General features: G+C 43.5%; 1 protein-coding gene across 2 annotated transcripts in view; it reads right to left on the minus strand.

Annotated features, from left to right (window-relative positions):
- The window catches only part of rerea (arginine-glutamic acid dipeptide (RE) repeats a), a 106,004-nt gene that overhangs the window by 74,298 nt on the left and 6,337 nt on the right, over nucleotides 1–25,369 (minus strand). For both annotated transcript variants that reach the window (XM_086048758.1, XM_086048748.1), the window contains exon 2: nucleotides 7,584–8,088. In XM_086048758.1, coding sequence (XP_085904884.1) covers nucleotides 7,584–7,944 — 361 coding nt within the window. In that variant the 5' untranslated portion in view covers nucleotides 7,945–8,088. The remainder of the gene's footprint in view (nucleotides 1–7,583; nucleotides 8,089–25,369) is intronic.

Here is a 25,369-nt window from a genome sequence, read left to right on the forward strand (position 1 = left end):
GGCTTCATCCACGGCATATGAGCCCATTGAATGTCAAAAGCATGTTGTGAATTCATTCCCTCTCTTCTCTCGTTTTTTTGTGCTGCTATAACACCTATTTCAACAAAAGTGAAAGTGAAAAAACAAAACCAGCGTTGTCTCCACACATCTGTGCTATAAGCGGAGAAGTAGAAAGGGGAGGGACGTTGGGTTCGAAGCTGTGGTGGGTCGAGGTCTATGTGTGAGGGGGAGGGCTTGCTCTTTCTCCTTTTGGGGGGGGGGGGGGGGGTGAAGTGTGTGCAGTAGGAGGGAGAACCACAGCAGGGACTTTGTGGTAGTCAAGTGCTCTCACTTCCTCAGCAGCCATTAGTTTGGTTTCTTTCACTTGCCTCCGCGCTGCAATAAAACTGCTGACCAGCACCCCATTCATCCAGGCTGAGAGGGAAGTTAACCAAGTTCAGTCTTTCAAAACATGCAGATAAATAGTCCTTACTATACACAGAACTGAAAACTAGGCACAGTGCTTCTCTAATTACATTGTCACTCCTGAGATCAGACATCAGGATATTTATTCAATGTAATACTTTTGACACACATGCAACAATTTTCTCTGCCGGGCTCATTGTTCAGCCAGCCTTTCTCTTATGGCTGCCAAGCGTGCCTAATCTAAAACACACCTTGTCTCAGCTAAAGAGCTGTGTCCTACTCTCTCTGTTACAGAGCAAATAGGATGCTGTTTAATTTGCTGCAACGTTCCAGGAGAGGGGAACGGGAGGGGTGAGCAGCTCTTTTTAGAAAGCAACAAGATAGGGTTTCTTGTAGCGAGGCAGCACCACCAGAAAAACTGCGACACAATAAAAAAAAAAAAAAAAAAAAAAAAAGTGGCAATAGTTTTCTTATCAATAGTTTTTTTTCAACAATGCAAAGAACACAACATATTTCGGATGCAAAAAAGGGTTGAGTTCAGACTGGCCTTTTTCCACAAGTCAACTCCCTAAATAATTCATCTTAGTTTCAAAAACAGAAGTTGAAGCTTGGTGGTTATCCAGGCTGTGTTCCCACTTGTGACTTGAAAAGCAACAAATCATATTTGGTCTGTTTTCTGCCACACACTTGGTCGTGGTTCACTGAGCGCTCACACTGACTAGCTTCTTTTACAATAGACCCAGTAAACAGAATGCAAGTTCATTTTCACTGAAGCAAAGCTGTCAAGTGTGAACATACCCTATAAAAGAAGGTTGAATTTCTTAATGCTGAATGGGAAATTGCATGACAATGGCGCAAAGGAAATTGCACGTGGGACAAAAGTGAATCAGAGAATAAATTGAATTAATGTATGCCGACAAATGTCCAACCATCTATCCCCCTGGAGTGCACTGATCCCAAAATTAAATCGCAAAAGGAATGCAATAAGTGAACCACAGGGGTGGAAGGGTACCAGCAAGCCAAAAAAAAAAAAATAGAACAAACACACACCAAAAAAAAACACACACACACAGAAAGCATGTGAGGAAGACAGACTGAACTGATGACCAAGACTATGCTATGCAAGGAAGGCTTCCTGAAACAAGTGTTCAGAGAATAACCTCAAAATGTTGAATTTAAAGTACCGTATTTTTCGGACCATAGGGCGCACTTCAAATCCTTCAATTGCCACAAAAATTGCCTTCGATCGGATCGCATCAGAGTAATAGTAACTGGGGAAAAATAACTGAGCTGTGCGATTGCCTGGTGACCAGTTCAGAGTGTACCCCACTTACGGCACAAAGTCAGCTGGGATAGTAAATCTTTGATTTGCCCTGTTCATCACTTTAATGAAGATTAAGTGGCACCAAAGGGCAAAACATACAAACAAAAAAAACTAACTGTATCCTTACTGTTGATTTGTGGTTGTCAGCAACACTTTGAATGAAAATATTCAATGAAACACTACAAATGTTTTTGTTTGCATGACAAATATTTAGTTTGGGCAGCACGCCAGAGAAAAAAACGCCATTGCTGCCTCGTGTCACTTCCTGCTGGGTTATCCCAGTGGGGTGGCCTGACAGGTAATGAAGGCCTGGAGGTGCACAGACACTCGATTCCTCAACTCTCTCCCTTAGCACCTGACCAACAGTTCTTCCTTGTTATAAGCATGCTTATTTTAATTAACGAAAACTGATAATATAACAAAAATTGAAATACAAAAAACATTTTTGTTACCGAAAACAAAAAACAAATACTTTAAAACTAACTGAAATTACTTTTTACGTTTATAAAACTAACTATAATTGTAGCGAAAATGTCCTTTGTTTTCAACTGTGGCATTTCATTTAAGAAATGAGTATTTGGGGTTGATTTTTAGTGTATTTATTTCGGTATTACAGCACGGCTGTTAGCCGGAAGAAGGAAGGTCGAACAGTCATCTGGGAGTTGTGGTCCTTTCCAACATAATATGGCGGCTGCCGTGCTTGCTGCTTGGAATGGCTTCCCTGATGTTGTCACTTAACTCCAATATCATTCCGAAACGCGATGCTAGGTAACAAGCAATTTTCTAATTTTCCATGCATTCACACAAATTCCCTGAGCATTCCTTGAACCACGGTGAGCAACATCAGACACGCAAACGGCTGCCCAAGGCGTGCTCAGGGGCGTTTACGTATGTTGAATCGGCGTCGCCAGTTGTGACATTTGGTCACTCTGATCGGCTGTTAGCTAGCAAATCAGCGCTTGGAGCACCAACGGGATGTGACAAATGCGGATAAACAGTGAGCACGCCTTCGCTGCCTTAATCGTCTTACAAGTACAAGAGCGAGGGTTGACAATGTAAGTATTTCACAATACTGTGTCAAGAACATGATGGTTTACTTTGTGTGGGAGTTCATCGTGAGCGAAGAATATAGCGGAATACATTGTTTACGTTGTTGTAATCCGCACCCGGCTAACAGCTTTCCGGTTGGATTTTTCTAACCATGAGAAATAGTGACTACCGCCGCCGATGGTATGGAAGGGTATTACATCTTATGCATGCACAGAAGGTACTTTCATGGTCAGCGTCGCTGTCTGTCGTTGCGGTGTGTTTTGCCAACGTGACCTGCCGAAAGCCGGCCGGACGACACGGGGTAAGCGTCTGTCACTGTTGCCCAACGTCCTTTTGGTGTATCAGGGCCTTAAAACCTACAGGTTTTTAAATAAGAAAGGTACTGTTTGTATATCTTACGTGTCATAAAAGCAAAAATATTGGGGTCAAAGTTGAAATTTTATAGTTAAGTTATAAGTCTTTTCACAAAACCCTTGATTTGTTTTTTTTTCTAGAAACAGGATTATCAGTGAAATTTGCCTTTGTTCTACTGCAGATTACTTAATGACAAATGCTAGAAATAAACTTTATTTTCTTATGAAAGAAGAGAGTCTAATCTTTCTTTTGGTAGGTTCCATGTCTGTATAGTATAGTCATAAAACACAATATATTGTGGGCCTTCAAAGATGAAAAATTATAGAAGCAGTATTATGCGCTGAACTTATTTTGCTTCCAAGTCTGTGGACTGTTATACCGTACATGTATTTGATTTGTGCATGGTTGTTTTTAAAATTTATAAGTTTTTACTACACAATTACTTACAGTAGTGTTTTTTTTTAATCATGCAGACAATACACAAAATAAAAAAAACAACCAATGCGACTTAATAATAAAACTGAATAAAAATTAATAAAACAGACTCAAAACTAAACTAAAAGAGCATTTTCGAAAAAAAAAAAAAAAAAGTAAACTAAAAGTAACAAACCTGCTCAGAAAAATAATTAAAACTAAACTTCAAAAATTAAAACCCAAAACAAAAACTACCGATGATGAAGATTGCAAAACCCTAGTTGTGACTGGAAAAGCAGTGGGAAATACCTAGCAGGCCAAATTGTCAGCCCCCTTGCAACAGGGCAGGCCTACAGCTGACTGAGCTCCTAAGGGAGAACAGAGGCTCTTTGACACCCACGCCCCTTTCCCGTTCAGCAAACCCACACTTTCTCATCTAACAAGCAGCAGGTGGTTGAATTTCACTAAAAACCTCCTTCCCTAGAGTCTCCTGCGTGGGGGCACGTGGGAGAGAAGACAAGACTTTTAAAAATAGATCTATGCAGTTTCGGGACACGCTACACACTGTTGTGTTTCAATGCAAGACGACTTCAAGGGCTTGTCCCCTCTTGTTAGCCTGACTGGAAAAAGCGAGCTGATCAACAGCTTGACTCGAGATGTGCTGTTCGTATCTGGCTCTAAGCCCAACTGGTGTTCTGGCTAATGAAATAGTGGCTCTTCACATACTGAACCACATCATACGGGCTCTTCAAAAGCAATCCATACTCAAGAGTAAAATGGAGATATTCTGTTGATTGTTTGGTAAGCACTGAAACAAGATCAGAAATAACTTGGTGCTGTTTGATTGCTCGAATAAAATTGAGCAGGTGAGTGCAATGCCAAATTGGGTACAACAAAACAGTAAAAATAGAATGTTGTCATTTTGGGCATGTTCAATTCTAATACATAATTCTGAACAGATTTTTTTTTTTATACGTTAAATTCAATGATTAAGATAAATACAACACATGATAAATTACAGCACATGCCCTTATACAAAAACAACTCCGCTCATACAATAAGTCATACATTCCTAGTCGAACTAAATCATTGGTGGCACATGCTCTGTGTTACTGCCAACAGTTGGTCCTGACTATAAGGGAGAAAAGGGGGGTAGGGACGCCTGGTTATACAGCACTGTGTGTCAAACATACTCATTCTGCACAGTTTAATGTGTGTGTGCACATGACACACGGAGTGACACACACCCACACCCACACACACACTCCTGAGTTCTATGGCAGTTGCGGCAACAAGCGCCAGCTGTCCACATCAACAACTCGCCTAAACACCCGTGCACACACGAGGTGTTTTTCTACTGGTGAGCCTGCAATCTGACTCGCACACACTTTATAAGGTGCTGTCGCTACACTAATCTACCTCTCTGAGGGGAGTTTACTAAATTAAATCAATTATCTTCTTTTTCCGAGCCAAAGCAAGCCCACCTACTGGCACTGTGGCAGCCATGTTGTGTGACATCCACCGGGGGAAGAAGTGCAGAGTGAGATGGGGCGGGCAGGTGGTTTCCATTAGCTCTCGCCATTTTAAACAGAGCGGCCAAAAGGGAGTGAGTTCGGAAGGAAGGAGGCATGCTATGGCAGCCTGCCACCTGCAGCACCGAGCACAATTCTGCTGAAGAGAAGGGAGCTGTGCGGTTGCTGTGTGCCTACGATACCACAGCAGGAGTGTGTTTGATAGGACAGACCAGGTGTGACTGTTTGGGGGAAAAAAAAAAAAAAAAGCATTGTCGACATTCTGTGATGTCGTGTACGTGTGAATTTTCACAACCGGTCATTAGCTTAGTGTGTGCATTTTATTTGCACCTGTGTGCCTCTTTGTGCTACTGTACCACTAATCTCCCTCATGGCTGTTTATATAATCTTTAGAGAGAGGATGAATAAACTGGGTTTGGGGCTCTGGAGGTGCCTATAGGAGAAGGCTAAGCCACAGGGTACAGATTGATTTGGCGTGTCCGCTTGCTCTGCATGGGACCCGTTCGGCCCACCGGCCAAGCGTGCAACCAGCGCAGGACACCTTTTCGTGCACACCAGTATACGCGCAACTTCATCTCTTCAAATTGCAGCAAAGCTGGTGTTAGCCTACCGGCCGATTTTCACATTTCCTTCCACCCTTTTCCATCCAGTCAAACTCTAAGCCGCCTGAACCCATCTCACAGGGATAGAGAGGCTAAGCCGTGCGGGTGGCTGGAGATAGGGACTGTGAAGACTATTTCAATGCTAGCTCACCAGGAATGTGTACTTGTAGGTCCAATGGTCTCGGAAGCAATCAAAACACTATTGGAGTTGTTTTGTGTAGAGTGGTTTCTGTTGTGCTCCTCTCATCCCAGGCCCTCTCCCCCAGTAGGAGGCTGTGCAAATCCCTCACCCAGGGTGGTCAGTTTTACATATTGTGTGTCACTAGACGGCTATAAAGGGATTGAACATTTAGTAAAGCATAATCCATCGCAGGCTTTGTGCCTGCCTAAGATGCGCACATCAAATCTGATTGCAAGAAGGCTGCCAGCAAGCAGGAGGAGGAAAACACACAGTGCACTCACACACAGGGCTTATCACTTGAACAATAAGCAAAGGAGACAGCAGGAGGTCAGTTACTGAGGTGGAGGATCTTCTGTGTTGACAATAGGAGGTAAATTGCATACTAGTGTAGCGGCTCATCCCTGATCGAAGACAGCCTAGCAACTAGAGTGAGGAAGAGCCAGAGGAGGGGAGGGGGCAAGGTTGTGACAACCAGGCAGCTCTCGACCTGTCAAGCTAATTGAAGAAGAAGACAGGAAACATAAATATTCCCCATCAAGCAGGCACTGGCTCCACTGTTCGCTCAGATGTGGAAGTATAAATATTCGGCAGGGCTAATCCACTGAGACGCTCGACTTTGTTTATGTGCCTTTTGAATGTTTCATTGATGTGACTGACTGCTTACGTTTTTTCTTTGTCACTCCCCCTTAGCCGCCGCCCCCACCATCCGCATGGTTGAATTATGAGACAAAGCCTTGGTGCTCTGTCTATTAAAGGTGGAAAAAAAAGGCTTCAGTGCAAGCCTGTGCGGATCATTAGAGAGATGTGAAATGGGAGGAATAGGATAGGCAGCTTTTGGTTTCAGCGGAGGTGTGCTGGTTTCAGGAACCTCTATTGATAACAGAGAGATGTTTCAGCCATGGCAGGCTGTTTTACAGCATTAACGCCATCATACTTGTGGCTCGGGGGAAAAAAGGAAGTGATTATGTGGTAAAGTGATAGAGAGGACTGTCTAACACAAGGGGTTGAGTTCCTTTATCTTTCTTTTTAATATACAAACAGCCCACTACTTGACCTTTTGCTTGCATTCACATACATGGAAAGGCACGACAGGTATGATTAAGGCACACAGAGACAAGGGAAACTATTAGACGCACACCCGAGACTGGCTGTCTGAAAACACGTGGACATTCAACATACAGGTCGTACAAGTACGACTAAGTTCAACAGGAACATTAAAGGATGAGTTTAATTCAACCGTTTGTGGTTTTGCGCAATCTATCCGTAACCGCAAAGACCCAAACAATAAAACAGCTTTTGGTTTGGGACGGGGAAAGCGTACTTTCTTTCCAGTGAGTTCGATCATCTTTGTATAAAGTCATTATTGTGGCCGCCGCCACTATCACATCTATTGAAGTACCACTTTGCTTTATTGACTCAGCCTGAGACAAAGCACAGAGAGGGTCAACTCGGAATTGATTGCATGACGCACTGGCCTTTAGCCTGAGGTAGTCGTTGCAATCTGTAAGTAGCAAATTGTAAAGGGCACAGATTTATTAGTTTTTATTTCCAAACCAAGTGTATCAACAACAATGGGGGACCGAAAGAAACCAGAGTGCGTCCTTACTCGAGTTGATCTTTATAATGGGACTTTGATGAATGTGGACCGACTGGGCTGACTGCATTTACTCAGCGGCCATGCCAATATGCACATAATGACATTAGACAGGACAAAGACTTACCTCCTGGTCTGTAAACAACATCGTCCTCTGTGATGAAGGATGTGATTTCTCCGTTCTCTGTGCGCTCGTAGCGGGACTTCTTCTTGGGCATCTTTTTCTTGCCCTTCTTGCCGGCCTCCTCGGCCGTGCCGCTGCCTCCACCTGTGCTGCCGTTGTCGTTGTCCTCATCCTCGCTGTGTTCGCTCTCTGCATAGTTCTTGGCGCCACCCTCCAGCGTACAACTGCGCCTGGGCCTGGAGCTCTCGCTCTCACCCCGTTCGCCGTCTTGCCGGCGGGACTTCCCGGACTCCCTCTTGTCCCTGTCCCGATCTCTGTCTCTGTCGCGCTCTTTCTCCCTCTCCTTCTCTTTGTCAGCCGTCATGATCCGCCACGTGCCTTCCTCAGTCCTCTCACGGCTGGGCCTCCGTGAAAGGTAGACTGTGAGCCTGGGCTTCAGTCTTCTGAATTTACCAGTCAAATCCAGGGAAAATTTGGCCACACCAACAACCCCAGTGTTTCAGAAAAGCTGGGGGGGGGGGGAAAAAAGAGGTAGAAGAAAACAAGAGTGAGCATCATCTTCGCTGGGCAGAAGTTAATAGTTTGTGCGTGAGCAATACGGGATTGCTTCAAGAGGCCGGGCGGCTGGGGAGGCTAGCAACAGTAATTGTTGGCAGCATCCTCCGCAATCATTAACAGCTTTATCAAACGGGCAGAACCTTCCAGCTTCCTGCTAAAACATTTGCCATCTCTCAACGCAGCATTACGATGTGTACACAGTCAAAGGATGTTGAAAAGAAAGTCACAGCTTATTAAATGGAGGTCATAGCTGAATAACTAAAACAAAACACGGAGGATGAGGCTAGAAGCCAATAAACGTGTCAGGGGGACTTTTCAGTATAAACAGCAGAGGAGCGAACAGCATGAAACTCAATGACAGTTTGCTGGCCAGCTTCTCTGCAAACCCATCTGTAACGACACCGGACCGAATCGTGTTTTCTCGTGTATGGTTGTGTGCTCTGGCTTACTGGACTGTGCCTCAATCCAAGCCCTTTGCCACAGCCACCACTGTGTTAATGTCAAATGACAGGTCTGGAGGGAAGAGCGCAGCAAGCCAGTGGGTAGGGAAATGGGCCATTTTCAGCGATCCCCAAAAGGTCCTTTTTGGTAGCATAATGAACGCCTCAGAGTGGGCAAAGTTGAAGAAGCCTGCTGTGTGCACAACTCTTACTACACGTGAAAGCAGGCTCAACACTTAACGCCTGCGTTGCCTTCGCTAACCCCACAGCAGCAAATTAACAGGAAAGAGTCATTACATTCCCACGCGGGAAAAGGCAACCTGTGTTACCATGGCTGTGATAGCAGAGTGGAGAGGCTGGAATGGCAGCAAGTCTGTGAGGAAACAAGCATTTCCAGTAGGAGTTGTGAAATTAGAAACACACGCATGCATGCATACATACATACATGCATGCATACACAAGAGAGGTGTTAGGTGACGACCACGCTCCCAAGCAGCGGGTGCTGTCACTTTGTGAGCAGACACCAACTGACAGGGCAGCTGCTCCTGTTGTCGGCTTGCGCGCAAACACCGGGCCTGATTAAACCGCAGCCTCGTCACAGCCCCATTAATCACCTAATGATGAGTTACCACGGCGACCACTGAGCTGCCATCCCGCACGCACGGGGGACACATTAACGCACGCATGATATTCAGGGGCTCGGGAGACTTCCGCGCCTGTGTGCGCGACACCTTCGAAACTGCCCATGGGCCCCCTGAAGTGTCCATATCCAGTAGCGTGTCTTGTGAGGTGTGAGGAACATGAAAACACCGATGAGTGCTGCATTTGATAGCACAGCTCTAATCCTGGGGGCCGCCAGAATCAGTGTATGAGCTAAGCACCTCTTCTCTCCTCTAATTAGAAACATAAGCCTCTTTCTATGAAACCAACAACGTTACAATTTGAGGGCTAGGTCATTCCACTTTGAAGTTGCGGGCTCACTAAAGATCTTTACAATCTAGGTGCCATTAGTTTTCATCTGGATTTACTTTGAAACAATCCACGCTCTCTGTATCCTGTTACATACCTCATGGCTTCCTCGATGTATAAAGGAACCCTCAGAGGGAGAAAAACGGTTTAGTTTGACGTATTTCAAAAGGCGCTATAAAAGCACTGCTCATCTGAAGTTGGAGTGTGAAGTAGCTTAAAAAGAGCAGTTTGGAGCAGACCGCAGCTAAGGTGAGTCGGTGTGAAGCCGTAACGGCGAAGAGTCCTAGTGGAGCGATGGTCGATAGAGCAGGAAAAAGACGTGGAGCAGACGGTGAAGGCGAGCAAGAAGGCTCTCCGCCCACTCGCCGAGAAACAAAGTGCTTTGTGGAAAGCAGCGGTGTGAGGGGGCAGGTGAGCCTCGGAGCTATTACACATCAATCACAGGGCCGGGACCCTTTGAAAGACACCAGCTGTCTTAATGGAAAAGAGAGGGAGGGGGGGGGATAGTGGCAGGAGAAGAGTTAAGGGGGTCTCGGCAACCAGTCCTAATCCGCCATTTACATTAGTGCAATGGAGTCAAGGGGTAGCAGCCAGCGGGGCGTGGGCTCAAATACATTTCTCTCTTGCCTGAGTCTTTTTAAATGAGACCTCTGCCCCGAGACAGCCGCAGAGTTGGTGTCTCCATTAAAACATCAACCCCCACAATGGCCACACAGCAGGTTTCGGTTACAAAACCCTACCATCCCCCAGTTTCTCCGGAGCATCCTTTAAACAAAGCCATGTTTTATTCATTTGCTCTCTGTCATTAACTCATTTTGATGACGTTTTAACCAAAGCCAACCTAAGGATAAACAACATTGGGAGTGCGTGTTTTTAACTTGACTAACTTGAGAGAGAGAGAGAACTAAAAGCGGCTGCAGTTCCCTTAGTTATGGGGGCAAACTTCTACCGACATTATGGAATAATCATTTGTACCACTACAAAGTAGCAAACGGTGATTGGCAAGGATTTACAGGCAGCTTTGCAGAGGGATAGAACAAAATACTCCCATGAATACAGATTAGAGACGAACAATGCTAGCGCGAAGATACTCGGGGGTTATTAACAATGAGGGTAGCTCCAATTAATCCCAATAAACCAAGCAGATCCTCGGCGGCGAGCGGATCCTGGCCGAATTGTTGAAATGCAGCAGGTTTTGGTCAGCTCCAATCCATTACTCAGTGAGTGAGATCTAATCTGAGCTGTCATCCAAGCCACCAAGAAACAAGCGCACAATGAAAGGCTCAGCTGGAGGTACAGTGTAGGGCACTTCACCGGGGATTCTTTGTGGTGCCTGCACTCACTGCCATTGTTTCACCTTGTGTAATCACAGCTTGCTTTATTCTCAAAAGCTCTGCATTTTAGTTTAGGCCGAGACACTGCTTCGGTTGTCTTTTAATTCACTGACAAATAGTCAGTCTTTTAATTCACTGACTAATAGTCACATTGCCGCCTCCTGCTTGTTCACAAATGTGCCAAGTTTAGCACAAGTGAGTTTGGTGGGTATCTACTACGACTGATTGGGGGAAAATAGTGGATTAATATGTTTCAATCGTGGGACTTCCATGCAAACAGCAACAGCACTCTGACCGAGGATTGTTGCGCCTAATTTCCAAGGCACAACTAGGGCTGGGCGATATGACCGAAAAGTACTATATCATGATATAAATGGTTCATATTAGTCGATATATATTGAAACCCCCCCCCCTTCTATTTTAACTATTGAAAACAATGACGTAGAGAAAAATGAATTTAGGTTATTTGATTTTAACAATACTTAACCTTTAATAAGAGGTCAACGCAACTACGAAAGAGTGAAATAAACTGGTCAGTATAAATATTAAATAAACTCAGTTTTAAACAGTATGCTTAGTAAGGCTGGGACATATGTTTGAAAAACTATCACAATGTAAGTATTTATTATCAGTCAATATTGGTAATTACTGATTTTGTTTTAAACCTATTAAAAAAAAATAACAGTTAACTGATTTTGTGTACATCGTTATGTAGCGTAATGTGCAGTTTCTCCTCCACCAGTGCATTGTAAATGCTTATTTGCATTAAGTGCTACCCCAAAGCAGTATTGTTGATACACATATATTAGCCTTCATTCAATGTTCATACAAGGTAAGTGAACTAATACTCCCTTGCAGTGCCTACATGATTGTTGACCAACCGTCTTAGGACGACTTTATCTTTTTAGCGGACTCATTATTGCCACAGTCCATTCATATTTGACTTGCTTGAGTTTAACTTGCGTGTGATGCCGAGGCTCAGCTATCTAGCTAGCGTGTCAAAGACAGGCAACTTCCTTTCTTGTACACCACGTCGCCGTCCGGAGGTGGTTACCATGCATAATTATTTTATTTTAAGAGTTGTTCTGATTCAACTGGTCATTTGTTTGAACGAAGTTAGTCCGCTCGCTCGATGCGAGTAGGCCAGGCCCGTACGCATGCTACGTTGGGTTAGCTGCTGCTGGTTCTTCGTTGGTTTAACTTCTTCATGTTTGGGATGCGGATGCGCATTGCCTATATCACGCACCATGCCGCAATCAGGTTTGTATTCAATTTTTTTTCTATCGAACGCTTTATCGAAGGCATTTTCTGTTGATATCGATCACGTGTCAATTGCAATACATATTGATATTGAATTATCGGTCCAGCCCTAGGCACAACAATCCTTATATGAATCAGCACTGGGGATGGGCATTATAATTGAGTCATTATAAATACACTAAAAATAATTGTTAAAATAGAAGTCAACTCAAACATTTTTTTTTTCAAGAATGTGTTCTATGCAGGCCCACTAGTTGAAACAAGGCATTCTGATTGCCTTTGTGGAATAAGAGTTAATTCACCCGTTTTTAGCCATCTCCGGGGGGCGGCCATTTTGTCACTTCTGTCGACTGAAAATGACATTACAGTTGCTCAGGGCTCAGGTAACACCCAATCACAGCTCACCTGTTTTCTGAAGCTGAGCCATGGTTGGTCGTTATCAGAGCCCTGAGCAACTTCGATTTTCAGTCGTCAGAAGTGACAAAAGGGCCACCGCCCGAGAAGGCTAAAAACAGGTGAATTTTGCTTCTTAACTCATATTCCACAAACACAATATTAATCAGAATGCTGTGTTTCAACTAGCGGGCCTGCATAGAACATATTCTTGAAAAAATATGCTTGGGTTGACTTCCCCATTAAGTAGAATTGATTGGTGGTGATGCCTTGAGGCAATTAAAATTAAAATGGGAGTGTACTTGGCTACAACCAGAAGCTCAGCTCAGCTCAGTATGACACTGAGCAGAACATTCAGAGAAGGATTCTCCCATCCTTAGAAAAAAAAACACAACTGAAAAGCATTAATTAAAGAGGTCCCCGTAGCTCAAAAATCCACCCTGATCAATGCTTAGTTTCACTTCTTAAAATGTTATTCTTCTGCTTTTGCCTAAATGCTGTCATTTACCTTCAAGCATTCACACAAAAAATAAGATAAACAAACTCAACCATGGTGAGAAATAAAATAGTGATTAAAAACGTAACCTCTTTGGAGGGCAAATGCAGTAAAGAATGAGTCTACAATGATTAATACCAGACTATTCACAAAGTGTGCCTTATCTGTGTGTGTGAAATGCGATACATGTGTTGTAATAAACTATACAAGTATCTGCAGTCGAGTGCTTTCCACCTCACGTTGATAAGGATCAGACTGCGTGCACCACAGGGTTTAAGCCGCTCCTCCATCTATCCAAGAAGACTAAATCCTTTTCTAGTTCCCGGTGTGCGTGCGTGCATGTGCGTGCGCGTGTGTGTGTTGTTTGCCAAGAGATCGCCAAATGGCCCTAAGGGAGGGAGGCTGGTACAATGATGTGTATTATGTACAGAATATGCCAGCAGCTACTTGATGATAGTATCTTGCAGTGTATGCTCAGGCTGTGCGAGCACAAGACCATTTGAGCAGCTCAAAGGGTTTTCATGAGATGCCATATTTTCACGAGGCTGCTGAGGGAAATGCCAAGGTTGTGGGCATGGTCACTTCTCCCCTTTCTTCTAAATAAGACACACTGGAAACCAGTCAAGGGTCTCTCTGCCAGTGCCATTGATTGGAGGGAACCGGTGAATATATGGCATGTGGTGGCGAATGGCGTTATCATGAATGCGACTCTTAATTGAGATTCTCTCCGGTTCTTTTGGCAGGGAATACACTTCAAAAAGACAGTTTGGTTTTTAGAAGACAGTAGTAAGGGTCATGTGATGTACAATGACACTAGGGACACGTACAAAATGCGCTTAAAGCGGAAGTCAACCTAAACATATTTTTTTCAAGAATATGTTCCCAGCAGGCCCACTAGTTAAAACGCGGCATTCTGATTAATTTTGTGTTTGTGGAATATAAGTTAAGCAGCAAAATGCACTCGTTTTTAGCCATCTCAGGGGGCGGCCATTTTGTTATCTGTCGACTGAAAATGACATCGCAACTGCTCACAACGACCAATCACGGCTCAGATTCAGAGAACAGGTCAGCCGTGATTGGTCGTTGTGAGCAGTTGCGATGTCATTTTCAGTCGACAGAAGACAAAATGGCTGCCCCCAGAGATGGCTAAAAACAGGTGAATTTTGCTATATTCCACAAACGCAAAATGAATCAGAATGCCGTGTTTCCACTAGTGGGCCTGCAGGGAACATATTCTTGAAAAAAATATGTTTGAGTTGACTTCCGCTTTAAATGTATAATGCATTTATCTGTAATATGGAACTGTGCTCTAGAAGGTGGAATAGAAACGTCAATCTGACATTTATTCAATCTGGTGGAGAGCAAAGAAGGGGGAAATACTTTTTTATTTGGATTTTGTTGTCTGTCAGAGTGAGATTTGAATAATGGAGAACTCAATCAGAAGCTACTTCTTGATGTTCAGCAATCAATCACACATCCCCAACTTTCTCCCTTGGAATCCAGCAGCATATTGTCATTTGAATGATCTCATTAATCAGTTCAAATACAACTGGTAGTCTAAATAAGTGTGGTAAGAGGAAGGAATGTATTCATGAGGCTGCCCTACATCCTCCAGCTACCACCCAGAGTGATGTGGCAGATAAGAGGAGGCTTGAGCGTGGCAGCAACGGCCGGTGGGGGCACTGAAGGCTGCCTTGGATAACATCCCCTACAAGCAGAATTATTAGGCCAGTGAACAAAACCATTCCCCAACTGATATTAGCCAGCTGCGGTGCGGGAAATCCTGCACACAATCGTTACGCAGATGGTTGGGAGTGGCTGAGGGACAAATGCCCCATTCAACACAAAATAATAGCGCCATAGGATGATATTACCCCTAATTAGAGAAGTCCGTTTTCATAATCCAACTAACCAATAACCCTTTCAAAACAATCAAAGAAAGGATTCATCTTCTGAACATCTTTATTGTTTGGTAGCCTCTATATTACTGCAACAGTATTGTCGCAACGACCAGAGATATGACTCACAAATCATCGCGTATGAGACACAGCGAGACGCTGTCAGCGAACCTTCCCCGCTTGACGGTTTGCTTGCACAATAAAAAGAATGGCTTCTGAAAGCAGTCACTGGGGGAGTGGAATATTCACCGTGTTCACCATCTCAGCTGTGGTGGCCACTGATCCTCGACAATAAGGAGTGCGTCCACTGAAAGGCACATGAGGAGAAAATCAACAATCTCCTCATTGTGACCGGAGCGTGCAAATAGTCACGATGTAGAAGGCACAGCTATATGTTTTGGTGGGGAGATATATATATTGCCGGATGTGTTCTTACTTCCTCATTGCACACATACACAGACAATCCCAAAAAAAAAAATAGTGTGGGAAATGGCCGAGAGTGATCAAAACGCTGCTGGAACAAGCAGCTCAGTGCTCCCATACATATCCTCTGAGGACAGCTCATAAAACATGTAGCGCTCACGCTCAGGACTGGGCGGCCTCCTACAGCAGCGGCATTTTAGTGCTGTGCCACAAGGACACCGGCCACACGCACGTTTACATACATACAGGTCGACGAGTTAATTTTAAAAAGGTTTGAAGGAGGTACGACATGCATGATTTACAAGCTGCACCGCAAGCTAATGCTTAGGTCTTCACTTGAAAATACACAGAAGCTATAACAGGCAATTATTTTCATAAAACATGACCAGAGGGAGCCAAAAGCAATCAGCTCCCGGACGCAGCAGTACAGCGTACGGCACTCATCTGCAGATTAAACTCCAGCCCTTCTGAGTGCAATATTGAGACTCGGCTGATCTGATGGCGCACGTGTTGTGCTTCCGAGCACACAAAGACAAGATGCATGTTGAAGATTACTCGTTACATCCTCTACTGTGCACAGTCCAAATAGGAAACAACACAGCTGACTTGAGTGCCGACGCCTTCAAAAAGCGGGGGCTGTGCATCAGAGAGGCTGTGAATAAGCCTCAGATATTCCTGGAATGTTAATGTTAGGCTTTGACCACGGCAGGCCTTTTTTTTTTTTTTCTGGCTTCTCTTTCTCTCACCGGACAATTACTGACAACTTACAACTTATGCCCGCCTGCACAGCCAACACATTAAGTAACCCCAAACAGTTTCACAAAGATTTTAAGTCCAGGCAGCACTGCGTGAGTGCTGGCGCAATTACATAACACTCAATGTACACGTCAAGTCTCAAATGCTCTGGAACCTCTCAATTTGAATGCAACTTTGCTTGCGCAATTTATAATGCAAACAAAACCTTTGGGAACAATGTAACGTAAAACCAACAATGCTAGCCTTCTAACCTCTGCCCAGACAGCATTCAAGGTTGAATCGTATTGCTTTTTCCTGGACTTTTTGCATCATTTATAAAATGCAGTCATGCTTAACGTCCCAACAACACTACACACAAGCACTAATGGTGCTTATTTTCATTTTTGGATTGGCTAAGTTTGATGCTGCCATACATTTCCATGATTTCCGAAGGCAACCTTTTAAAATAAGGACAAATTTGGAACGAACTGAACTGTGTTTGACCTCAGAGCCTCAAGTGTGATGTCAAGCTCGTGTCATGTTTAGCGCACACCGCGCGCGCACTGTGCTTATGGACAGGAAATGTGCTTCAAGCACTTCTGCCATCTCCAAGGGCGAAAGCGGGTTTTGTAACGCCACGGTCAGTGTTAAAGTAGCTTCCCCGCTGCATTTGAAGTGTACAAAAAGCCACAGAGATCACATTCACTAGAGTGGTGCATTCATCTTTGTTTGCACACGTTTCAATCTTAAAATGTGTAGGCCATTGACGCGCGCACACAAACACTACTGTATTTGCAGCGCAGGTCAGCCTGTGTGTTCAGCCAGTAAATGGCTGCAGTGTAATACGCCTTGACCTTCTGTCTTTCTTTCAAATGCACCTAACGTACATTGCTGTCTCTCCTCATCTATCACAGGGGCAAATGGCGCCCTTCACCCTGCTCCCTCCAGTTCCTCTTTAAACAGCCAAATTCGGCAGGGGGGGGGGGGTTCAATTGACAGGCCTGCCGGCTTCCTCGCTTAGCACAAGAGGGGAGGGGTAGTTCAATGAGGGCAATGAATAATTATGCTTCATAAAGTGACTCTCTCTTATTTCCTTACCATCAAATGATAATTAATGGGAGGGACAGAGGGCACTTAGGAGGCTGTCTTTCGCTTTCTCAAACAAGGGGTCCAAAGGGCCCTTCCTTTCTGCTCACTATCAAAGCAGCACAGTTTATCCCTCTAAAAACATTCTCTGCGCTTATTTATGATGCCAGTAGTTCTGTTGGAGAGAGAGAGAGAGCGCGCCATTCTGCTTCAGTCAGCAAAGCGGGCCGGATCACTTTACGCAGCAGTTCCCCGCTTCCATCTCCTCGCTTGCTACTCAGCAGGGCAAACCTACGATGAGTAGGAAATGCCTCCCAATTGATGTGTTCATGGAAGTCTGAGCAGCTGGAAACACATGCAAGAGGACAGGGGGCTCACTTGATTAGATTTGCGTTTCATTTCAACCGATGTATATAAAACCTGTGATGAGCAGTAGCAAAGCCAGTCCTGATCGAAATGGTTTCGCACTAAGAGCTTTATTGATCTTGGCACTCATCTGTGCAGGCTGAAAAGGGCCGCCGGTATACAGCGGCGGGAAATGCGTCGAGAACTGTGCTGTGTTTACGCACCTATTTCCTACGCTGACACGTAAGATGTTAATGCACATCACTGGGCTGGTTGGAAGCCGCAGGGAGCTGGCAACTTCAGTGAAAAGGAACAAGAGCCGCAGTGTGACCCGAAAGCGCCCAGCATGAGAGGTGAAAGTAGTTGCTTTCGCAACAGCAATCGTGTAATGAGTAAACACGAGGACTGAATACAGAATACAGATCAGCGCAGAGCCCCATTATGCTTCGTCGTGATCCTGGCCAAAGATGTGAAAGCGAGCCTTTAAAGACGCAATTCATGCGTGTGTCAAAGAGTCAGGCTAGGATGAGGAATCTCCACAGATCAGAACTTACCCGCACCGCAAAAACCTTTTAGCAGCCATCAGCGATGCAAACTTCAAATCCATTTTGAGTAACAAGAAAGAGACGCAAGCCCAGAGGGCGAGAAACATGCGGCATGAAGCGGAGCAAAAACCAACGAGGTAAAGGGCAAAGACATACAGCTGTTCCACCTCTGATACTAGTTCAAGTGACATGTGCCATAACAGGATCCGTGTATATTAACCTCAGTCAGACGCACCCATCAAGGGCGTCTGGTTCATGAATGGCTGCTAAATAACAGAAAGCTCTTACTTTTCATCACTCCGGCAAGTTAGAAGAGTGACACGCCTCTCACACACAAAACACGAATAACATTGGGTATCCACTAATGCTGTGGCCTTATGGAAGAGTATTGGCTCTAAATAGACCGGTCCATTTCTCAGCACCCGCATGTAATAGCTCTATTTCAGCCCCCCCGTGTTGTCATTAAATATTTATCCTAGCAGAGTGGCAGATCACACCAAGGTGACTAGCATCGCAAAAGCCAAATCGTGCATCTTCTCCTCACGCCGCACACAACTAAGGGATGTTTTTAAAAAGTGCTCCTTTAGGCTACACGTAGCCTAGGTTTTTGAAAACGCCGGATATAAGCCCTATCATCCACACGTCCCCGGAGTTTCTTCAGTGAAAACGCAAAACTCCGGCCGCAGTGGGGATTTGCGGATACATCCAGATATCTCCTGATCCGCGTTTTCATCTGGACGGGTATAGCCAGAGATTTACGTCGTCACCGCGCGACGACGATGCTTTGACGTCACTTGCGCGATTTGTGTTTTCATTAGAGTCAACATGGACTCTTGCGGTACTGCTTTGGTTATAGCCATTCTCGATGCGCTTTTTGCTTACTTATTTGTCCGCAACCAACCACTGCTTCTCGATGAAAGGTTTAAAAGCAATTCTGACCTCTTGTCGGTTCTCCCGAACGAGTTTGGCCCCGTGTTTTTGGTTTCAAAGAAGTGACGTCGAAGGACAGAGGTTCCTTCTGAATGGACAGTATTTGGCTAACTACTGCCACCCGGAGACTTGGCGTGCGTTTGAAAACGCACTTCTGCGGTTACGTGTGGATGCGTTTTTTTAATGTGTATTCCACCGCCGGCGGGGGGAATGGGGGGGGGGATATACGGTTGTTAAAAAAGCCCGGCTACGTGTAGACAAGGTGCTAATCGGCACATGGTAGAACTGTAGAAATCCCTCAATAGCCCAGTCCCAGAGGAATACCTTTCTGTGAAGCCTTATCAGGAAAGGGATCTCCTTCAGCAACAACACGCTGAGCGTTTGAGGATCAAAAGCCTGACTGCTACTACAACTCCTCCTTGCTATGATGTCCTCTCCAATGATCTCTGAACAAAGGCCCCCATTTTGACGAGGCGTTATGGTTACAATCCTCTTTGTTAGCTTTGTTATGCTAGCAAGATAAGCCCCTACGGTGGGTGGTAGGGAGCACCAGAGCAAGTGGTGTACTGCGTGAGCGCCAAAGTCGGCAGTCTGAGAGGCGGGGGCAGGGTTGGGGACCCGTGGGCAGTATAGATCCACGGGAAAACTGGACTGCTCATCAGTGGGTGTTAACTTGATCATTAGACTCGTTTCCAACAAAAACTATTCCCCGACTGTATGTATGTTACGGAAGATGTTAGGGGTGGCCACTTACTATGGGAAAACTTAATATTCAACTAGTCTGTTATTGTTTTTAAAAATAACTGAATTGCTGAACTCGCTTCCATGCCAGTGTCGTGTTGCGCAAAATAATTTTGGTTGTGCCATATGTGGATGTAGCTCAACTTTCCATAGTTCAGCTGTGGTTTGACTACAACCAAACACCTGAAAACTGAATTTATGCAACACAAGGTTGCAGTTCATCAACTGCTTCAATCAATATAATTAACAGATTTATTAACAATCAATTTGTTGATTAATCAATTACTGTTCTCATCTGCAGTAAAAGCACTGCATAGATAAGCACACTGGAGTCTGTTTGATAGAGACAATTTGTCTTCTGTGCAACAACAGAAATGAACTGGAGCGCACCATTTTCAAAATACTATGGACGTGAAGACAATTGTGTTTCCTGTTTGCAATAAATGTCAGCAAGCAGCATGGTCGTGGTTCTTGTTCCGTTTATTTGTTGAATTATTTGGCACATTTGTCAAGCTGGTTTGTTGTAGCTCATTCAACTATTGTTATCCAGCCTTAGTTCACACCCGGCCGTGGAATCTCACACCAGATCAGGGTATTACCGCTTCAAATTGTAGCATGTCAAAGATGAAGTCAAGTGTAGCGCTTGGTGGAACGTGGCTATAGATCACTGCCCCAACGCTGATCTAAACGCTAGCCCCCGGAAAGGCATTTTGGAAAACTGGCCTGCTTTGCAACTGATCTTTCTCTAGCAAATGTAGTCATCTCACTCTGTCATAGCAGTGTCACTCACACAGTGGCTTTGTCGTTAATGCAACTAGAGCCGCTCACTCAGTTGATGCTGGCAAAACAGTACAAGCTGTCAAAGTGAGTATACTCAACCCACCGCGCATTCGTAGATCGGGACTTGCCCATTCACCCACCCATATGCAGGGTTTTTTGGGGGTGGGGCCGCTTTTCAGAACGTAACCTTTTATCAGCAGGAAACTTGCCATTTTATATGACATGGTAAAGAAAGAGCTTGTAAAACAAGCTAGTTTTTGAATTCTCTAACATTTCTAACATGCTGCTGGAAGTCAGGAAGTGGCGAGTGGGGGGGGGGGGGGCAGTGACATAACTGCACGGAGCAGGCAATGCGGAGACTGGCAAGAGATGTGTCATTCGCCCCAAGATGTTTCTGGGGTTGAGCTTTATTATGCATAATTGTTTTGGTCTTAAAATTAGACTTACGCTAAAATAAATGCAATTGAACCATGAATTAATATAAAAAACTGTTTCTGTAACTACTTTAAATTACAATTGTTAACATACTTAACACTTTGATGAGCAGTCTGTTAAGCGTTAAGCACTATGACAACTTCACAAAATTCTACCAAACAAGTGTGGCGTAAACATTCATCAGCAAGTCCTAAATCAGATTACTAAAATATTGCAAACAAATCTGTCACTCTCTCTTTTCAACTTTTCATGTTTCATGACACTATGACATGTAAACATGTGGACTGCACTTCTTAAGCAATGCACTTATCTAGGTACTATATAAATAAATGAATAAGATATACATACAAGTATGTATTAAAAATAAAGCCTATCGACCAACTCAAATGAAGCAGTGGGGGCGGGGGGGGCTAAAATTGCTGCCTTAAACTACTACACTGTGATGTCAATTTGAACTTGATTTATTCTTCAGCCTTCTACTGTACAGTACTTGCATTTTTAAGAGGACAGCTATGTTTAAACATAGTAAGTGTATGAAATGCTATTAAAGTGTGTTAAGGATCATAGCTTGTGGTATATTTGTGGTCTAAACTATTAATGTAGGCAATTATATTTTTATCCATTATCACTAGGGATGATTTTATATCCATAAAATATGCTTAAAATATGCATCAATGTAAAAAAAAAAAAAAAAAAAATCAATTCGTAACGCCATGTTAACCATAGCCATTCGTCTCTGCTGTAAACAAACTGCATACGCACATTGGGTAAATTACTTGACACTAGAACTGCCAAGATTAGATCCCTAGCACGACAACTTCAACAATCAAAATCATCGACAGTTAATTTTAATAGTCGGCGCGTCGTTTATTTATATATGTAATTATTTGGCGTTGTATTTCTCTCTCGAAAAAGCCTCGTATCCCATGGCCGGCATGCTTCTCTGCATCGCACATGCGCAGTAGTGGTAATCCGGGTCATCCGTGATGTAAACAGAAGCATTGTGGGTAACAGTGTTAGGGCTACCGAATTACAGCTAACGTTTGCAATCGATGCCCGATTTCACTTCCCACATTGGGACAGTTGTTTCTGAAAGCTAGCTTTAGTTAGCACACACGGGCTACCATGCATGTCCTGTTGTGGTACGATAACATATGGTTGCGTCTTCTATGGGTTATGGAGGCATTAGTGAGCGATCATGGAGCAGCAATAGGACGTGCTGCTTCAGGGTCACTGTGAGTGTTGTGTTTAGGAATCAGAAATCTCAGCACCCCAAGTTAACACAACATGACCTATTTTCCACAAACCTTTAAATGGTTACTGCACTATGAAAGGCATAACATTGACTCGTTACAATGTAGTAATTTAGATTGCTAAAGATTGCTATTATTTCCCATACCACATTTTGAATATGTAGATTAAATTATGTATATTAGAGAAGCAAAACAAAACGTTTTGGATTAAGGTTAAATAAAAACCAATAAAAGTGTTTAGTTCAGTTTTATTTAGCACAATGCTTTTCCCTAATTTGACTCATTCGATTTCACTCTCTGCTTTAAAAAAGGATAGGTGCCCCAAAAGGCGAAATGTTTAGTAGTACTTTTTTTGTAATTATAGGTAGTTTCATAGTGTTAGTGCTGTTGGTGATTAGTCGACTAGCAAAATAGGTTTGTGGCAGCCCTACTTGACACGCTTGCGCCAAACATCATCGCATATTGCGTTTGCGAATGGCTGCAGCACCACACTAGCACACAGAGACAAGCATGGTAGCGATTAAAAAATAATAATAGATGATAAATCGAATCGAGTGAACAGTTACAACTACAAATAGAACGATATGCTTTTTCAGGGCCGATACGATACCGATTATTAGTAGTGAAGGAGGCCGATGACCGATATTTGGAGCAAAAGAAAAATGTACTCTTAACTTTGTTGCAACGTCTTTAAGCATGTTTATTGAACAATGTTTCAGGTTTGCACAATGTTGATTTTTTTATTTCCACAAATTTTTGACAATGTACATCTCTGTTATAAAATTCTAACAAAAAGTTCAGGGAGCTTCCGGGGTTGTCAGCATGTCTTAAAAAGGATAAATGAAAACAAACAATAGCTCCATGTAGTTTTCGACAAATGGAAATTTCAAAATGACAGAAATGTTAAACTTTCACATATCTTTGTTTTCATTTCCACAATTTTAAATTGATTTATTATCAATTTATCAATCGGCCAGAAAGAGTTTTAAAAAAGGCAGATGCCGATATTCGTCAAAAAGCCAAATATCGGTGCCGATAATCGGTCTATCCCTAGTTACAACCCTAATTATCACATATTGTATCATCATGGGGGGTAGAGGTGGCTTCAATTATTTGTGGAAATTGCGGCCTGGCTCATTCTCTATCCCCGACGAATAGCGGGTCCACTGTACACAGAGGATTCAGTGTGCTATGACAATAGCAAGCATCGGCAAAAAAAAAGTAATGTAAAATTTGGAGATAAATGCATAAAACGATCAGAAAAGAATAACAGCAAAATGCCTCTAGAGAACAGATGAGTGGCAGAGTATTAGCCAGACACAGCATCATTGTCTACTGTTTAGACTGCAGAGGTCATGCTCCAATAAGCACAATCAAACCATGTGAGCATCTGTTGCCTTTAACTCTCCCCTCTCTTTGTTTTATGGCGCACGGTCACACTGAATGATTTACTCAAGCGCTCCCATTTTCCGCGTGTGGTTTACATGTTTTAAATGCTTAGCCGGGCACATGTCTGGGCAAAGTATAGATATTTCCTTTCGAAAGCTTTACTCGTCAAAAGGAAACACGGTGGTATCTGCCTAGTGATTTAAAATCTTTTCAGTTCTTGTTTACATATCTGGATTGTGTAGTCATCCCTTCCTGAGAATTGCTCATCCCCTCCCCCAAAACGCTCTCCCTCTCTCTCTCTCTCTCTCTCTCTCTCTCTCTCTCCGTCTGCATCAACTCAGCTTGACAATCAACCCAATTAGATGAGCCTGTGAATGAACACTAGTGATGCTGTAAGCACTCTTACATGCACGCACACACATCAAGAAAAGCCATTAGCCTGTCTTTTTAGTATTAAAAAAAAAAAAAAAAAAAAAAGAAAACAGATGATTTGCCGGTTCAGAGAGAGATCAGCCCCTAACATGCAGCCTGGGGCAGCTCAGAGTGTCTACCTCATTATTTTTGCAGGAACAAGGCCACCGGTGATCCCTATAAGGTGCTCTCATTATGACCGGGTCCACAGAACAGACTGTTATATGCCTTAATCATTCATTATTAGTGGTAAATGGTAATAATATTGGCAGCAGTCCACTTGATAATCAAGTTATATCATTCTTGCAAATCATTAGTTGGAGATACAGTGTAAACTGTTTTTTCGCCATTTCAGTATTCCTTGATTTTTTGGGGAGGATTGGGCAAAACAGCGATACTGATACCGAAACGGTACCTCGTCAAAAATTCAAAATCAGCAAAAAAGCAGCAAAATTATAACTGGTGAAAGAACTTCAATTTTTTTTTTAAAGATTTGTTATTAATTCAAAATATTAGGATATGCTTGATAAGAAAGTAACATTATAAACATTATTAAACATTTATGAACATTTGCATACGAGGGAGAGAGAGCGAGATACAGTAAATAAATATATTAGTTTCTTTCCATACTTGATTATATTTTAGAGACTGCATGTAAATTAAACTTTTTTTTTTTTTAAATACCGGTGTTTGAAAAAAAAAAATGGCATCGAGCCGTTTTCGACACCGAAAAATTGGGGTACAGTACTGGTACCGGTACCCCGTGCAGCACTAGTCCCATGTATCGAAATACGCGTTGAATGATCTTTAATTGGCAAGATGCCACTTTCCACTTTCTTCAGAAACAACTTCGACTTACATGATTCAAACAAGTTTAGAATGCTGAATTGAAACCTTCCAACACTTAGAGCTAGTTACGCCTAAACGCCGAAAAAGAATTTTGCCTGGATGCCACAATTTACAGAACAGCTGGGAGTCGTCATTTTAATTCGCAAGCGAGAAGGTGATGCCGTAGATGAGTCCTCTACCAGTCCACCGACTGAAAGGAGCCCCGAAAGCCTGATAGTCCGCAAGCTAGTTGGTGACGAGCACCTGGTGGGATATATTCCAATCACCGTAGGCTTTCAATGGATACTTTTAAGTAGCTCAAACATCAAAGGATTTGAAGGTAAAAAAAAGTTGCTAGATCATTTATTGTTCGGCGGGGCGTGGTTTCACGCATTCAGTGGAAAACCCCTACAGCATTGGAGAGCGGAGACAATGACTTTTTTTTTTTTTTTTTTTAAAGGTGAAGTCAACTACAAATTTTCCTTTACAGTAATATGTTGCATGCACCTCCACTACTCTAAACACAGCGTTCTGATTAAT

This window comes from Filicampus tigris, chromosome 1, assembly GCF_054856515.1.
Source record: "Filicampus tigris isolate MCC_2025a chromosome 1, RoL_Ftig_1.0, whole genome shotgun sequence".
In the NCBI taxonomy this organism is placed as follows: domain Eukaryota; kingdom Metazoa; phylum Chordata; class Actinopteri; order Syngnathiformes; family Syngnathidae; genus Filicampus; species Filicampus tigris.